General features: G+C 50.0%; 2 protein-coding genes across 2 annotated transcripts; both read right to left on the bottom strand.

The window, feature by feature from the left end:
- Window positions 1-1,152: 1,152 nt before the first annotated feature.
- On the bottom strand, window positions 1,153-2,133 carry LOC310891370 (olfactory receptor 14C36-like; the record flags this gene model as incomplete). Its single annotated transcript, XM_083853628.1, has 1 exon — window positions 1,153-2,133. Exon 1 carries the CDS (start codon window positions 2,122-2,124, stop codon window positions 1,153-1,155), a length of 972 nt encoding a protein of 323 aa, XP_083709754.1. The 5' UTR covers window positions 2,125-2,133.
- Window positions 2,134-9,630: 7,497 nt separating this feature from the next.
- Window positions 9,631-10,583, bottom strand: LOC310891369 (olfactory receptor 14C36-like; the record flags this gene model as incomplete). The annotated part of the gene is made up of 1 exon (XM_083853627.1): window positions 9,631-10,583. The coding sequence occupies exon 1, from the start codon at window positions 10,564-10,566 to the stop codon at window positions 9,631-9,633; it is 936 nt and encodes a 311-aa protein (XP_083709753.1). The 5' UTR covers window positions 10,567-10,583.
- Window positions 10,584-11,851: the final 1,268 nt, after the last annotated feature.

The following is an 11,851-nucleotide window of genomic DNA, read 5'->3' as shown; positions in this document are numbered from 1 at the left end:
ACACAGGTAAGGGAACACCTGTACATATTCATAACCTCTCCCTGAAAGGGCGGTCTTTATTACAATGAGTTCTGAGAAATCATTTCCGTTGTCTCCACCTTTAACTCCTCCAACTGCGCACACGCAGTGCCTCCTGGTGATCGTGGGCTGGGGTCTTCAGGATGAAGGCTGTATGTCTTCCTCATGATCAGCCAGGGTCTTCAGCCACAAAACTCGTCTAAACCGGTTCTTGCTTAACAGGAATGTGTTATCTTCATAATGGCCTGGGCTATAGAAATCCCTTATCTTCCAGAGCTATCCTGTCTCAGTCCTGTCCTTGTGATTAGTTTACAATATGTATAGAAATTCCTTATCCTCAAGGGCTATCCTATCTCAGTACCTGCTATAGTTCTATAGTTGATTCTTTAGCATCTATTCTTTAGTTCACTACACTGATCACTCTGGGGCTCCGATCCATGTTGAAACGCAGAAAAGCAAGAGGCATGTTCAGGGAGCAGCTCCTTGGGTGTATTCCTGACCAGGTTTAGAAGAGGTGTGTCTAGATGTGACAGACATGCCACTGTAGAGACCACAGGACTGTCAACAATTACAAGAGATGTGAGGGCTAACAAAAGTGAAGGGCACAAGAGGAGAGCATGGACTTAAACAGAGAGCAGCAGTGAAAAAGCCACGTCCTGCTGCTGGCCATGGCCATGCCTCCAGGGAAGCAGCAGCCCCAACCCGAAGGCAGCAGAGAGGCAGAGCCCAGCGGGCAGTGAGGGGCAGCCCTGAGGGCCTCCGGGGCTGCTCCTCCATGTGGCAGCTGGGCTCTTGGCCTTGAGCTCCTCGTGCGTGCTGGGGCTTCTCCCTCAGCTGCAGAAGAGATTGGAGGAGATGGGACATGAGACCAGTAAATTTCTGTTCTCTTTTTTATTGTCTCCATCTGCAAGAGAAGCCCAGTTCTATAAGTACATTAGAGGATTGGGTCCAAATTGAAACAAAACAAAACAAAACAAAACAAAAACAAATAAACAAACAAAAACCATTAAATATCAGACACTAAGAATAACATTGAGTCAAATTCACAAGCTTTAGACAATACTAAGAAAGAAAGAAAATTAAAGAAAGTTGTCCGAAAAGTTTATTTCAGAAAGCGTCAGTGTCCTGATAGGATTATATGCCCATGATTAATGTTGAAGAAAAATGTGTGCAAATACTTTCTTGAAGCATATATGCAAAGAGTTTCCTCACTGCATCCTTGAGCTCCAGGTTCCTCATGCTGTAGATGAGGGGGTTCACTGCTGGAGGCACCACCGAGTACAGAAAAGACAGTACCAGGTCCAGGGATGGGGAGGAGAACGAAGGGGACTTCAGGTAGGCAAACATGGCAGTGCTGATAAACAGGAAGACGATGGTCAGGTGAGGGAGGCACGTGGAAAAAGCTTTGCGCCATCCCTGCTCAGAAGGCATCCTCAGCACAGCCCTGAAGATCTGCACGTAGGACACCACAATGAAAAGAAAACAACCAAATGCTAAAAATATACTAAACACAAGTACCCCAACTTCCCTGAGGTAGGCATCTGAGCAGGAGAGCTTGAGGATCTGGGGGATCTCACAGAAGAACTGGTCCACAGAATTGCCTTGGCAGAGGGGCACTGAAAATGTATTGGTTGTGTGCAGGAGAGAATAAAGAAAGCCACTGCCCCAGGCAGCTGCTGCCATCTGGGCACAAGCTCTGCTGCCCAGGAGGCTCCCGTAGTGCAGGGGCTTGCAGATGGCAACGTAGCGGTCATAGGCCATGACAGTGAGAACGGAATACTCCGCTCCAATGAAGAAGACTAAAAAGAAGACCTGTGCAGCACATCCTTCATAGGAGATTGCCCTGGTGTCCCAGAGGGAATTGGCCATGGCTTTGGGCAGAGTGGTGGAGATGGATCCCATGTCAAGGAGGGCGAGGTTGAGGAGGAAGAAGTACATGGGGGTGTGGAGGCGGTGGTCGCAGGCTACGGCGGTGAGGATGAGGCCGTTGCCCAGGAGGGCAGCCAGGTAGATGCCCAGGAAGAGCCCGAAGTGCAGGAGCTGCAGAGCCTGTGTGTCTCCAAATGCCAGGAGGAGGAACTCACTCACAGAGCTGCTGTTGGGCATTTGCTGACTTTGGACACAGTTGTCTGTTGAAAAGAAGGTAGAAAAAAGTTACAAGAGACTTTTCTGAGGAAAACCTATTGCAAGTCTTAGAGCACTGTCGTCCCAAGCCTTTCTCTTTGCAAGAGAACCTTTCTGCAGCTCTCTTGCTTGAGCTGTGGCTGATGCTGTCTGAGAGTGGCAGAGACTGGGAGAAGGGGCTGCTGTGGGCTCCAGAGGACTCCTTCCTTCTGTGAAGCAGTCGGGAAGCAGGAACATGGGGGAAATGCAATTTCAGTCCACTTATCATATCCATGAACTTTTCAGTGTTGCTGCAAGGAACTCATTCAATCACAGTGTAGAGAAAGGCAGATTTTCTTTTGCTTAGGACAACAATCACACTGTTGTGTTTCCCAAGAAGTGGAGACAGCTGAGAGCAGAGAAGCCCCAGTCCAAGTGCAGATGGGCAGAATCCTCACCTTGTCCCTGGGGTCTTGAGCAGGATCTCAACTCTTCCCTCTTCTCCAGGGATGCAGAAGCCTCACTCCAGCTACCCACAGAGAGCCATCCAGCAGCACAGACATGGTCTTAGCATGGAGCCGTCTTCTCCTTGGAGCACCTGGATAACACAAGGATGGCACGAGAGAGCTGTATCCTGCTGGAGAGCAGCCTGCAGTCCAGGAGGACGCCCCACAAACAGAGCTGGGTATCTGCAAGCTGGGGTGTCCCAGCATCCCGACTGCATCTCCTGCAGTGTCTGGAGGAGGTTGGGCCACTCTGCTCTTGGCTTACTGGGGGCACCTGGATTATGGCTCTCCAAGGAGCTTCTGCCAGACTTCCTCACCTCGCAGTGCCATCCAGCAGGAATCTCAAAGCCTACTCCATTGCCTACTGCCCTCCCAGAAACAAGACCCAGGAGGAGACCATTCCAGAACCTGCAGCTGCATGGCCCTTCCAGCCAGAGACTTACCTTATAAACGGCTGTGCAGATTTCTCCTGCAGTCAGCTCTCAGCATCTTCCCTCTTCCAAGTGCCTTCAACCCCCATCTCCTTCTCTCCTCTCTGTCTCTCACTTGTAGTCAGAGCCCTGCTGAGCTGTGCAGAGAAGCTGCTCCTGGGCAGAGCTGTCTCCACAAATGGGCCTTTATGAGTTTTCTCTGACTCAGGAGCCCAGCCCAGCTCAGCACCAGAGGCCCAGCCCAAGGCATTGTAATCACCCCTCTGGTGGCTTTGGTAATGAACCCACAAACCTCAGGCACTGAGAGACAATTGAAGAAACCTCACAAGAAGTCCAAGTCAGATGCAAGTTTCCCCGCCCCAGGGCCAGCACTGACACAGCCTCCCTTGGAGCTCGTTAGAGCAGAACATTGGAGGTAGTGAGGACAGGTAGATAATGGCAATGTGAAGGTGACACTGATGTGTAGAAAAACTGGATGCGTTTCTCCAAGCACAAGGGCCAGGTCTTGGCCACTGGCCCCTGGGAATGGAAATCCTTTCCCTTCACACTTTGCTCAGGGCTCTTCGTGGGGCAGTAGGAGATGGCGATGTGCATTGCCAAGTACAGGACAATGGTATGACCCCTGCCTGGTTCATGAGTGGGGTCGAGGAATCCATGAGGCCCCGGTGCTTTAACGACAATCTGTCTCCTCACAGGCCTCAGTGGCAAAGACAACAGCCATAGCCACAGACACAAAGACCTCTGTCCTTTTGGGACTATCAGCCTTGACAGAGCCCCTGCTCATCTCCACATCAGGCAGTCCTAGGGACTCCCAGACCTGCACCTGTTTCCCTGCTGCCTGCAGACCCCTCTCCATGTCATGTCACACCGGATCTGAGCTGAGTCTGATAACTCAGATCTTCTTGGTGGCCATGCTCCTCGTAAGGCAGCTCTGTAGGAAGCTGGCCTGGTTCCTGGTGAGTAGGCACCACTACTCGTATGGCATCCCTCATGGTGCTCAGGCCCTCTTCCTCCTGGGCACTGCTCACTCAACAGGGTCCCAGTCTGCCCTGATGTGTGGGGTTCCTCTTCCTCTGGTACAGGACTAGGTTGTTCTCCTTGTAAATGTCAAGAGGTTTCTGTAGGAAAAATCCTGGTGTTTCCATTCTGTCAGCTGTTAATGTCCGCAGGCAGACGGTTCACCCTGGTTGTGCTGTCTCTGACAAGATAACAGCTTCAGGAGTTGCAAGACAGTTTGGTCAGTACAGAAGTAACTAGGTGAATGGAATTCAGCACAGAGTCACAGAAGGGTAGGGGATGGGAGGCTTCCAGGTTCCAGCTTTCCTGTGTTATTCATGCATGCTGTCATTTTGTCTGAAGATGCATCCTAAATCCATAACGCTTTATCATGCCAGCTACTAGGAAGAGAAATTAAGTCTATCCCAGCCAGAAGTAGGACTATATATCCATGCCTTATTCCATACTATCTATGTCATGCTTTGTTCCAACATTTTCCATTTAATCACAACCACCTTTCTTTTGACTTACTCACAGAGATACCATGACCTTAGTCTATAGTGTCCTGGTTTTGGCTAGGATCAAGTTAATTTTCCTCCTATTGCATGGTATGGTACTGTGATTTGGATTTAGGATAAGAATAATACTGATAACACACTGATGTTTCAGTTATTGCCTGGGAGTGCTTACACTTAGCCAAGGACTTTTCAGCTTATTATACCACCCTGCCAGCAAGGAGGCTGAGTTTGCCCAAGAAGCTGGGAGGGGACAGAACCAGGACAGCTGACCCCAAGTGACCAAAGGGAAGTTCCATACCATATGACATCATGCTGAATAATTAATATGGGGTGACTGGCTGGGGTTGGGGGAGACCACTGCCTTGGAACAGGATATAATAACAACAGCAATAACAAACGTAAATAGCAATGAATAAATAATACATATGCTTAATAAATAATATTTTTTAAAAATTATTTTCTTCATTTTCTGTTCTATTAAACTGTATTCATATGAACCCACGAGCTTTTGCTCTTTTTTCACCTCACAATTCTTTCCTCCATCACACTGTGGGGGCGTGAACAGCTTTGTGGTGCTGGGCCGCCTACCAGGTTACAGATCTGACCAGAGCATATAAAAAGAAAACTGATCTAAGCCTTACATCACTCTAATGGCTGCTGAACATAATGTTGATTTTTTTTATCTCAGGTCTGTTTGTCTTGTTTTCAGAATTGTGTTGTACAGCATACACATTATTTACTGTAGGTATTCCCTGTCATGCTCTTTATCTTTTCTGGCAGCTGGTTTCAAGTTTTTATTTTGCTGTACTGTGTAGCAATGAGTTATGATAGCAAAAATTACTGGTCATGAGACTAATCTGGTATTTGTACTCAGCATTGCCATCATGTCCATGCCTTGAGAACCATCTCTTGGAAACTATTAAGAATTACATTCTTTACCTTTTCTCCTCAGGGATCTTATCTGTGGAGGACAATAGCGGGACACTTTTCACCACTTCTTCACTCTCCCTTTCTCCTTCACCTCCCCCTTCTCTTCTAGGCTAGTTATAATAGCTCTTCAAAGCTTTGAATATCCTTAGGATGGTCAAACAGGCTGGCCATGAGCCAGCAGTGTGCCCCAGTAGCCAAGAAGGCAAATGGGATCCTGGCGTGCATTAAAAGGAGCGTGACCAGCAGGTCAAGGGAGGTGATCCTCCCCCTCTACTCTGCCCTGGTCAGGCCTCACCTGGAGTACTGTGTCCAGTTCTGGGCTCCCCGGTACAAAAAAGACAGGGATCTCCTGGAAAGAGTCCAGCAGAGGGCCACAAAGATGGTACAGGGTCTGCTTCCTGTGTAATAACTGGTCCTGCTAAGAAAAGATGATGGCTGATAGTAGTAGGAGACTCTCTTTGAGAGGCACGGACCCAATCCACTCTTGAGGAAAGTCTACTCCTTGCCAGGCCTTCATATCAGGGTTGTTACCAAGACACTGCCAAGCCTCATACAGCTGAAGGACTGTTATCCACTGCTGCTGTTTCATGTGGGCACCAGTGATGCAGCCAGGATCAGTCTGAGGAGTATCAAGAGGGATTACAGGGCCCTGCGAGCAGCAGAAAAGGAATCCTGATTACAAGCAGCTTTTTCATCAGTCGTGCTGGTCAAAGACAAAGGGATGGAAAGGGCCAGTCAATTCTAGCAAATCAACAGATGGTTGCAGGACTGGTGTCACAGACAGAGGTTTGGCTGCTTAGACCATGAGACTGGCTTGGAGAACCCAGGGCTGCTGAGGGCTGCTGGGGTCCGCTGTCAGAGAAGGGGAAGAATATCTGTAGTCATAGGCTTGCCGAGCTGGTGAAGAGGGCTTTAATCTAGAGCTGCTGGGAGAGGGGAACCTCAATCCATCCTGCTCCTCCCAGTTTGATGCTGGTGTCAGTGATAGATGCCCAGAGCCTGTAGGAGGGTCATGGGTCAGCAGGAGAGTACCTGAAAAGCAGCCCAAAGGAAGTCCAGCCACTGCAGCCAGTAAATCAGCTTTATCGGGGGCCCAGCTGGGGCTGGGTCTGGGTCTGTGAGGGAGCTTTCCCTGAGTGTCTTCTAGGACAGCTTCAGGCACACAGCTTCTGGATGTGAGCATGATATTTTCTCTGTCCAAGGAGCTGAGAGAATGCCAACAGGCACGGCGCTGGAACACTGACTGTAAGGTCCCTCCTGCCCCAGCACCTCTCAGGACTGGCACGGAACTGAATCCTGTGCTTCAGAGAGGCTGGGAGTCCAGCAGCAGTACCATGGGCTTGAAGGATCATAACCAGCTCACTTCTAGCTGGGCAGGTCCTGGGCCAAAAAGGGGATGTTTTTTAGGTGTGGTATTATAAGCTTAGTGATGCCTTGGAAATTCCTAATCCAGTAGGAAGCAAATGGCTGTTAAATGGCCTGTGATTAAATAGTTGACATGTCATCCCTTGGCTCCTGGCTGGGAGCAGTACCCATTATGTGCCATATAGGAAGAGGTCTTGAATAAGGGTTGTCATGTCAGAGGTTTCACCTTTTTCCTAAAAAAAGGTCTTCTTTTAGTTCTCCACACAAAAGTGTCCGATGCCCTAGGGGGGATGAAGCCTGCATGACGGACTGCAAAAAGTTATCCAGGAGCTGTAGGAGCCATTCTAGATCCATATCTGGTGGGTAGGAAGAGCACTTTTGGGTTGGTTGCTGGGCACATTGTGCAGGCTGCTCCTAGACAACTTTGTACCTTTTCCCCTCCTGACTACAACACCTCTTCTGTCTCAGGATTGGAGTAGCCATCAGAGGTGAGACAGATACTCTGACATCATGAAAACCATCAGAAAGGTGCCCTGTAGAAGATGACTGATATGGGGAGGTCACGAGAAGCCTGGAGAGGAGAAGTGTGTGATTTGGGGGAGGGAAGAGTGGCTAGGCCATCATGAAGTAACAATTTTGAAAAGGTAAGGGGGTTCAGGTAATATTGATGCTGCTGCAACACTGACTCTGAAAACAGTCCCTTTAGACTCTTACTGTGTTTCTAACCCCTAACTGCTACTCCTCACCTTGACTGTAATCCACTACTCTCCTGCTGTACCTCAAACCTTCCCTTGAAGCCAAAGCTCAAACAATAAGCCTTTACCATTAACCTCTCTCTCACCCTAATCCTTGTCCTTTTCACTAGGATTGAAATACTCTATTTAACCTTAGTACTCAGGCCAGCCCTAAACAAAACCCTATCCCAAAAAACTTTCCCATACCCTAAATACGGACCTGAACACCCTAAGCCTGTGTGCTATGCCTAACCTGGGAAAGCTCTAATCCCTAAGCCTTAACCAGTATCCTGGTTTCTGGGATCTAAAACCCTCACCTTCATCTCCTCTCCTACCTTTAACTTAAGCTGTTTGCCCTCTTGGTAGGAATCATAAAGTTGCTGAGCAGTCGTAAAGAATGCAGTCACGCATCTGGTTGCTCAGAGAAGCTGTGGTTGTCCCATCCTTTGAGGTGCTCAAATGATGTGTTTGGGGAGAGCAAAATGATGTTTCCAAATTTTGCTCACAGAGGGCTTTGATTCCAAAAAGCCATGTGTGGTGGTTTTACTCAGGTGGGCGGCTGAGCTCCACCACAACCGCTCTCTCACTCCCCCTCCTCAAAGAGGAACGGGGAGAAAATACGATGAAAAGGGCTCAAGAGTTGAGATAAGGACGAGGAGATCACACAGTAATTATCGTGACGGGCAAAACAGACTCAGCATAGGGAGATAGTAAGATTACTAACAAGCTAGAGAAGCGAGAAACAAAGAGAAGAAACCAAAAGCACCTTCCCCCCCATCCACCCTCTTCCACCTCCTCACCCTGAGTGGCACAGGGGAACAGGGGAATGGGGGTTATGGTCAGTCTATAGCGCTTCTTCTCCACCGCTCCTTCTCGGTCACTCTTGTTCCCTGTGCTGTGGGGTCCCTCCCACGGGGTGCAGTCCTTGGTGAACTGATCCAGCGTGGGCTTCCCACAGGCAGCAGCTCTTCAAGAACTGCTCCAGATATGGGTCCGTACCACGGGGCCCATCCCTCAGGAGCAAACTGCTCCAACCTGGGTCCCCCACAGGCAGCAGCTCCTGCCAGGTCACCTGCTCCTGTGTGGGCTCCTCTCCACGGACAACAGGTCTGGCCCGGAATCTGCTCCAGCAGGGGTCTTCCACAGGCCGCAGCCTCCATCGGTGCAGGTCCACCTGCTCCACTGTGGTCTCTTCTACAGGCTGCAGCGTGGAACCCTGCTCCACTGTGGTACTCCATGGGCTGCAGGAGGACAGCCTGCTTCACCATGGTCCTCACCACAGGCCGCAGGGGACTTCTACTCCGGCACCTGGAGCACCTCTCCCCCTCCTTCTTCACTGACCTTAGCACCTGCAAGGCTGTTCCTCGCTCCTCTCACTCTCCCAGCTGCTGTGTGGTGCAGATTTTTTTTTTTTTCCCTGTCTTAAATATGCTCTCACAGAAGCGCAAACAACACCACTTATTGGCTCAGTTCTGGTCAGCAGTGGGGCCCTTACCAAACATGGGGCAGCTTCTAGAACCTTCTCACAAAAGCTATCCCTATGGCCCCCTGCTACCAAAACCTTGCCACGTAAACCCACTACACCATGGGGACATAGTCCTAGGCAGACCCCTGTGGATCTTTCACCATCTCCAGGAGCACTGTGCACCATCACATAAAGACTCAGACCAGGACATTCCTTTTTGCATTGCCCCATGCCATACTCCCTTTTGCCCATGCAGAGCCCAAGCGGAGCAGCAGAGCCTCACAAGGACTATTTCTTCAGCCTGCTCTTCACGTACATTTGGAGAAAAGCCCAAGCCCAAAACAGCAGCACTGAGGAAATCCACATTTATTACACAGCTTGGACATGGGATATGCCATGCTGTACCATACTGATACATAAGTACAATACATACATGTACAAAGGTGTCTGTGTAAGCCAGACTGATTCTATGCCACCAAGAAGTGGAGTGAATGCAGACATTCTGGAACTTTAGCTGTAACAGATTGCACAATAAATTGGAAAATATTTTGAAGATGTGGAATCTTATTTCAGCCAAAAGACTACTGATTGAATCATCTTCTTCAGGATATCTTTGAGCTCCTGGTTCCTCATGCTGTAGATGAGGGGGTTCACTGCTGGAGGCACCACCGAGTACAGAACTGCCACCACCAGGTCCAGGGATGGGGAAGAGATGGAGGGGGGCTTCAGGTAGGCAAAGATTGCAGTGCAGATAAACAGTGAGACCACAGCCAGGTGAGGGAGGCATGTGGAAAAGATTTTATGCCGTCCCTGCTGTGAGGGCATCCTCAGCACAGCCCTGAAGATCTGCACATAGGACAGCACGATGAAAACAAAATAACCGAAGGCTAAACAAACACCAGCCACAACCACTCCAACTTCCCTGAGGTAGGCATCTGAGCAGGAGAGCTTGAGGATCTGGGGGATTTCACAGAAGAACTGGTCCAGGGCATTGCCATGGCAAAGTGGTAATGAAAATGTTGTGGCAGTGTGCAGCACAGAATAAAGAAAGCCACTGCCCCAGGCAGCTGCTGCCAACTTGGCACAAGCTCTGCTGTCCAGGAGGCTCCTGTAGTGCAGGGGCTTGCAGATGGCAACGTAGCGGTCGTAGGCCATGATGGTAAGAAGAGAAAACTCTGCTGAAATGAAATAGAGTAGCAGAAAGACCTGTGCAGCACATCCTGCAAAAGAAATGGCCCTGTTGTCCCAGAAGAAATTGGCCATGGCTTTGGGCAGAGTGGTTGAGATGCATCCCAGGTCGAGGAGGGCGAGGTTGAGGAGGAAGAAGTACATGGGGGTGTGGAGACGGTGGTCGCAGGCTATGGCGGTGAGGATGAGGCCGTTGCCCAGGAGAGCAGCCAGGTAGATGCCCAGGAAGAGCCCAAAGTGCAGGAGCTGCAGCTCGCGGGTGTCTGCGAATGCCAGCAAGAGGAACTCGCTCACGGAGCTGATGTTGGGCATTTGTTCCCTCTGGGCATGAGGACCTTCTGAAGGATGAAAACGTAATGACAGGTTAGGAGAGATGTCTCTGAGAAGACCCTCTGCCATTACCTATAGAATCCCAACTCCCTCAGTTGCTTGAGGAAGAAGACAGCTCTTTCCCCAACCCTAACAACTGAGTGAGATGATACTTGACAAATTTAAATAGGTATTTGGCACTTAGTTCCAGTGAAGATACCTCCATTGAACATCCCTGTGAATTAGTGCCAGGATAGCGCTGACCCATACGAGCATCAGTAAGAGAGCAGACAGTAAGAGCCCCTGGGACAGGCAGAAAAACTTAGAAGAATCCTGCGATGTTCCTAAGAAATGAAGCAAGGAGAGAAAGGCAGACATGTATGGCGTGAAGCCTTCTCCCTACCCAACTTTGCTTGCCACCTCACAGTTAGCACCACTGCAAGGCTGGTGATGTCAGCTTCTTTGCTGTGCTCCACACTGCAGTACAATTCACCTCTCCTCTCCAGGAGGTGCAGATGCTGAGGGGTTTACTTCTGGCCTGGGCCACGAGGCAGCAGAGACAAGGGCTGTGCTGGGTGGGAGAGGAGACTGGGGCTTTGTTCTGGGGAAGGCACCTGCACTGCAGGGGAGGGCAGAGAGCTTCCTGAATCCACCTCCCACGGCATTTCTGAATCCATTTTCCTCTCATTCTGCACGTGTGTCTCTGTTTGCAGATGCCCCTGCTGGGAACTGTCTCTGTCCACACGTCTCTTCCCTGTCCATGCTCACAGACCCAATCTGACCTGCTGTGTGCTCAGCTCTGCCCTGCAGACTTCTCCTGGGTACAGGGAAAGGTCTGGAGACATTGCTCTGTTTGCATGTCCTGATGAACAGCTTCAAAGCACCTAGAGGAGACAACAAAACAGGATCAGTCTGTAATCAGAGATGAGCGGAGGGACTTTCAGAGGCTCCGCACCAACCTATGTATCTTAGTATAATGCTCTAGGAGTGTCAGTCTCCTAGAAAAATATAACCACACCATTAGTATGCAATCCGCCACATCACTGAAGCTGGAAAATGGAGACAGAGACACCTAAAGGGTGTCTAATAAAGATAGTCTCTGTCTTGAATTTCTACTTGAAAAGTCCTCTGTGCGATGCCCTGGGATGCTGTGCGGCTGTGAGCAGCCTGCCCCAGGCAGCAGGCAGTGGGCCCCTGCGATGTCCTGCCGGGGGGGGGGGGGCTCCTTCCACCCACAGCTTCTCCCCACAGCCCCTGGGCAGCTCCCCAGGCAGGCTGAGTGCTGAGC

Source organism: Anser anser (genome assembly GCF_964211835.1).
Source record: "Anser anser genome assembly, contig: HAP1_SCAFFOLD_47, whole genome shotgun sequence".
NCBI lineage: Eukaryota > Metazoa > Chordata > Aves > Anseriformes > Anatidae > Anser > Anser anser.
The sequence above is the reverse complement of the archived record's forward strand: the minus strand, read 5'-3'. Positions and strand labels throughout refer to the sequence as shown.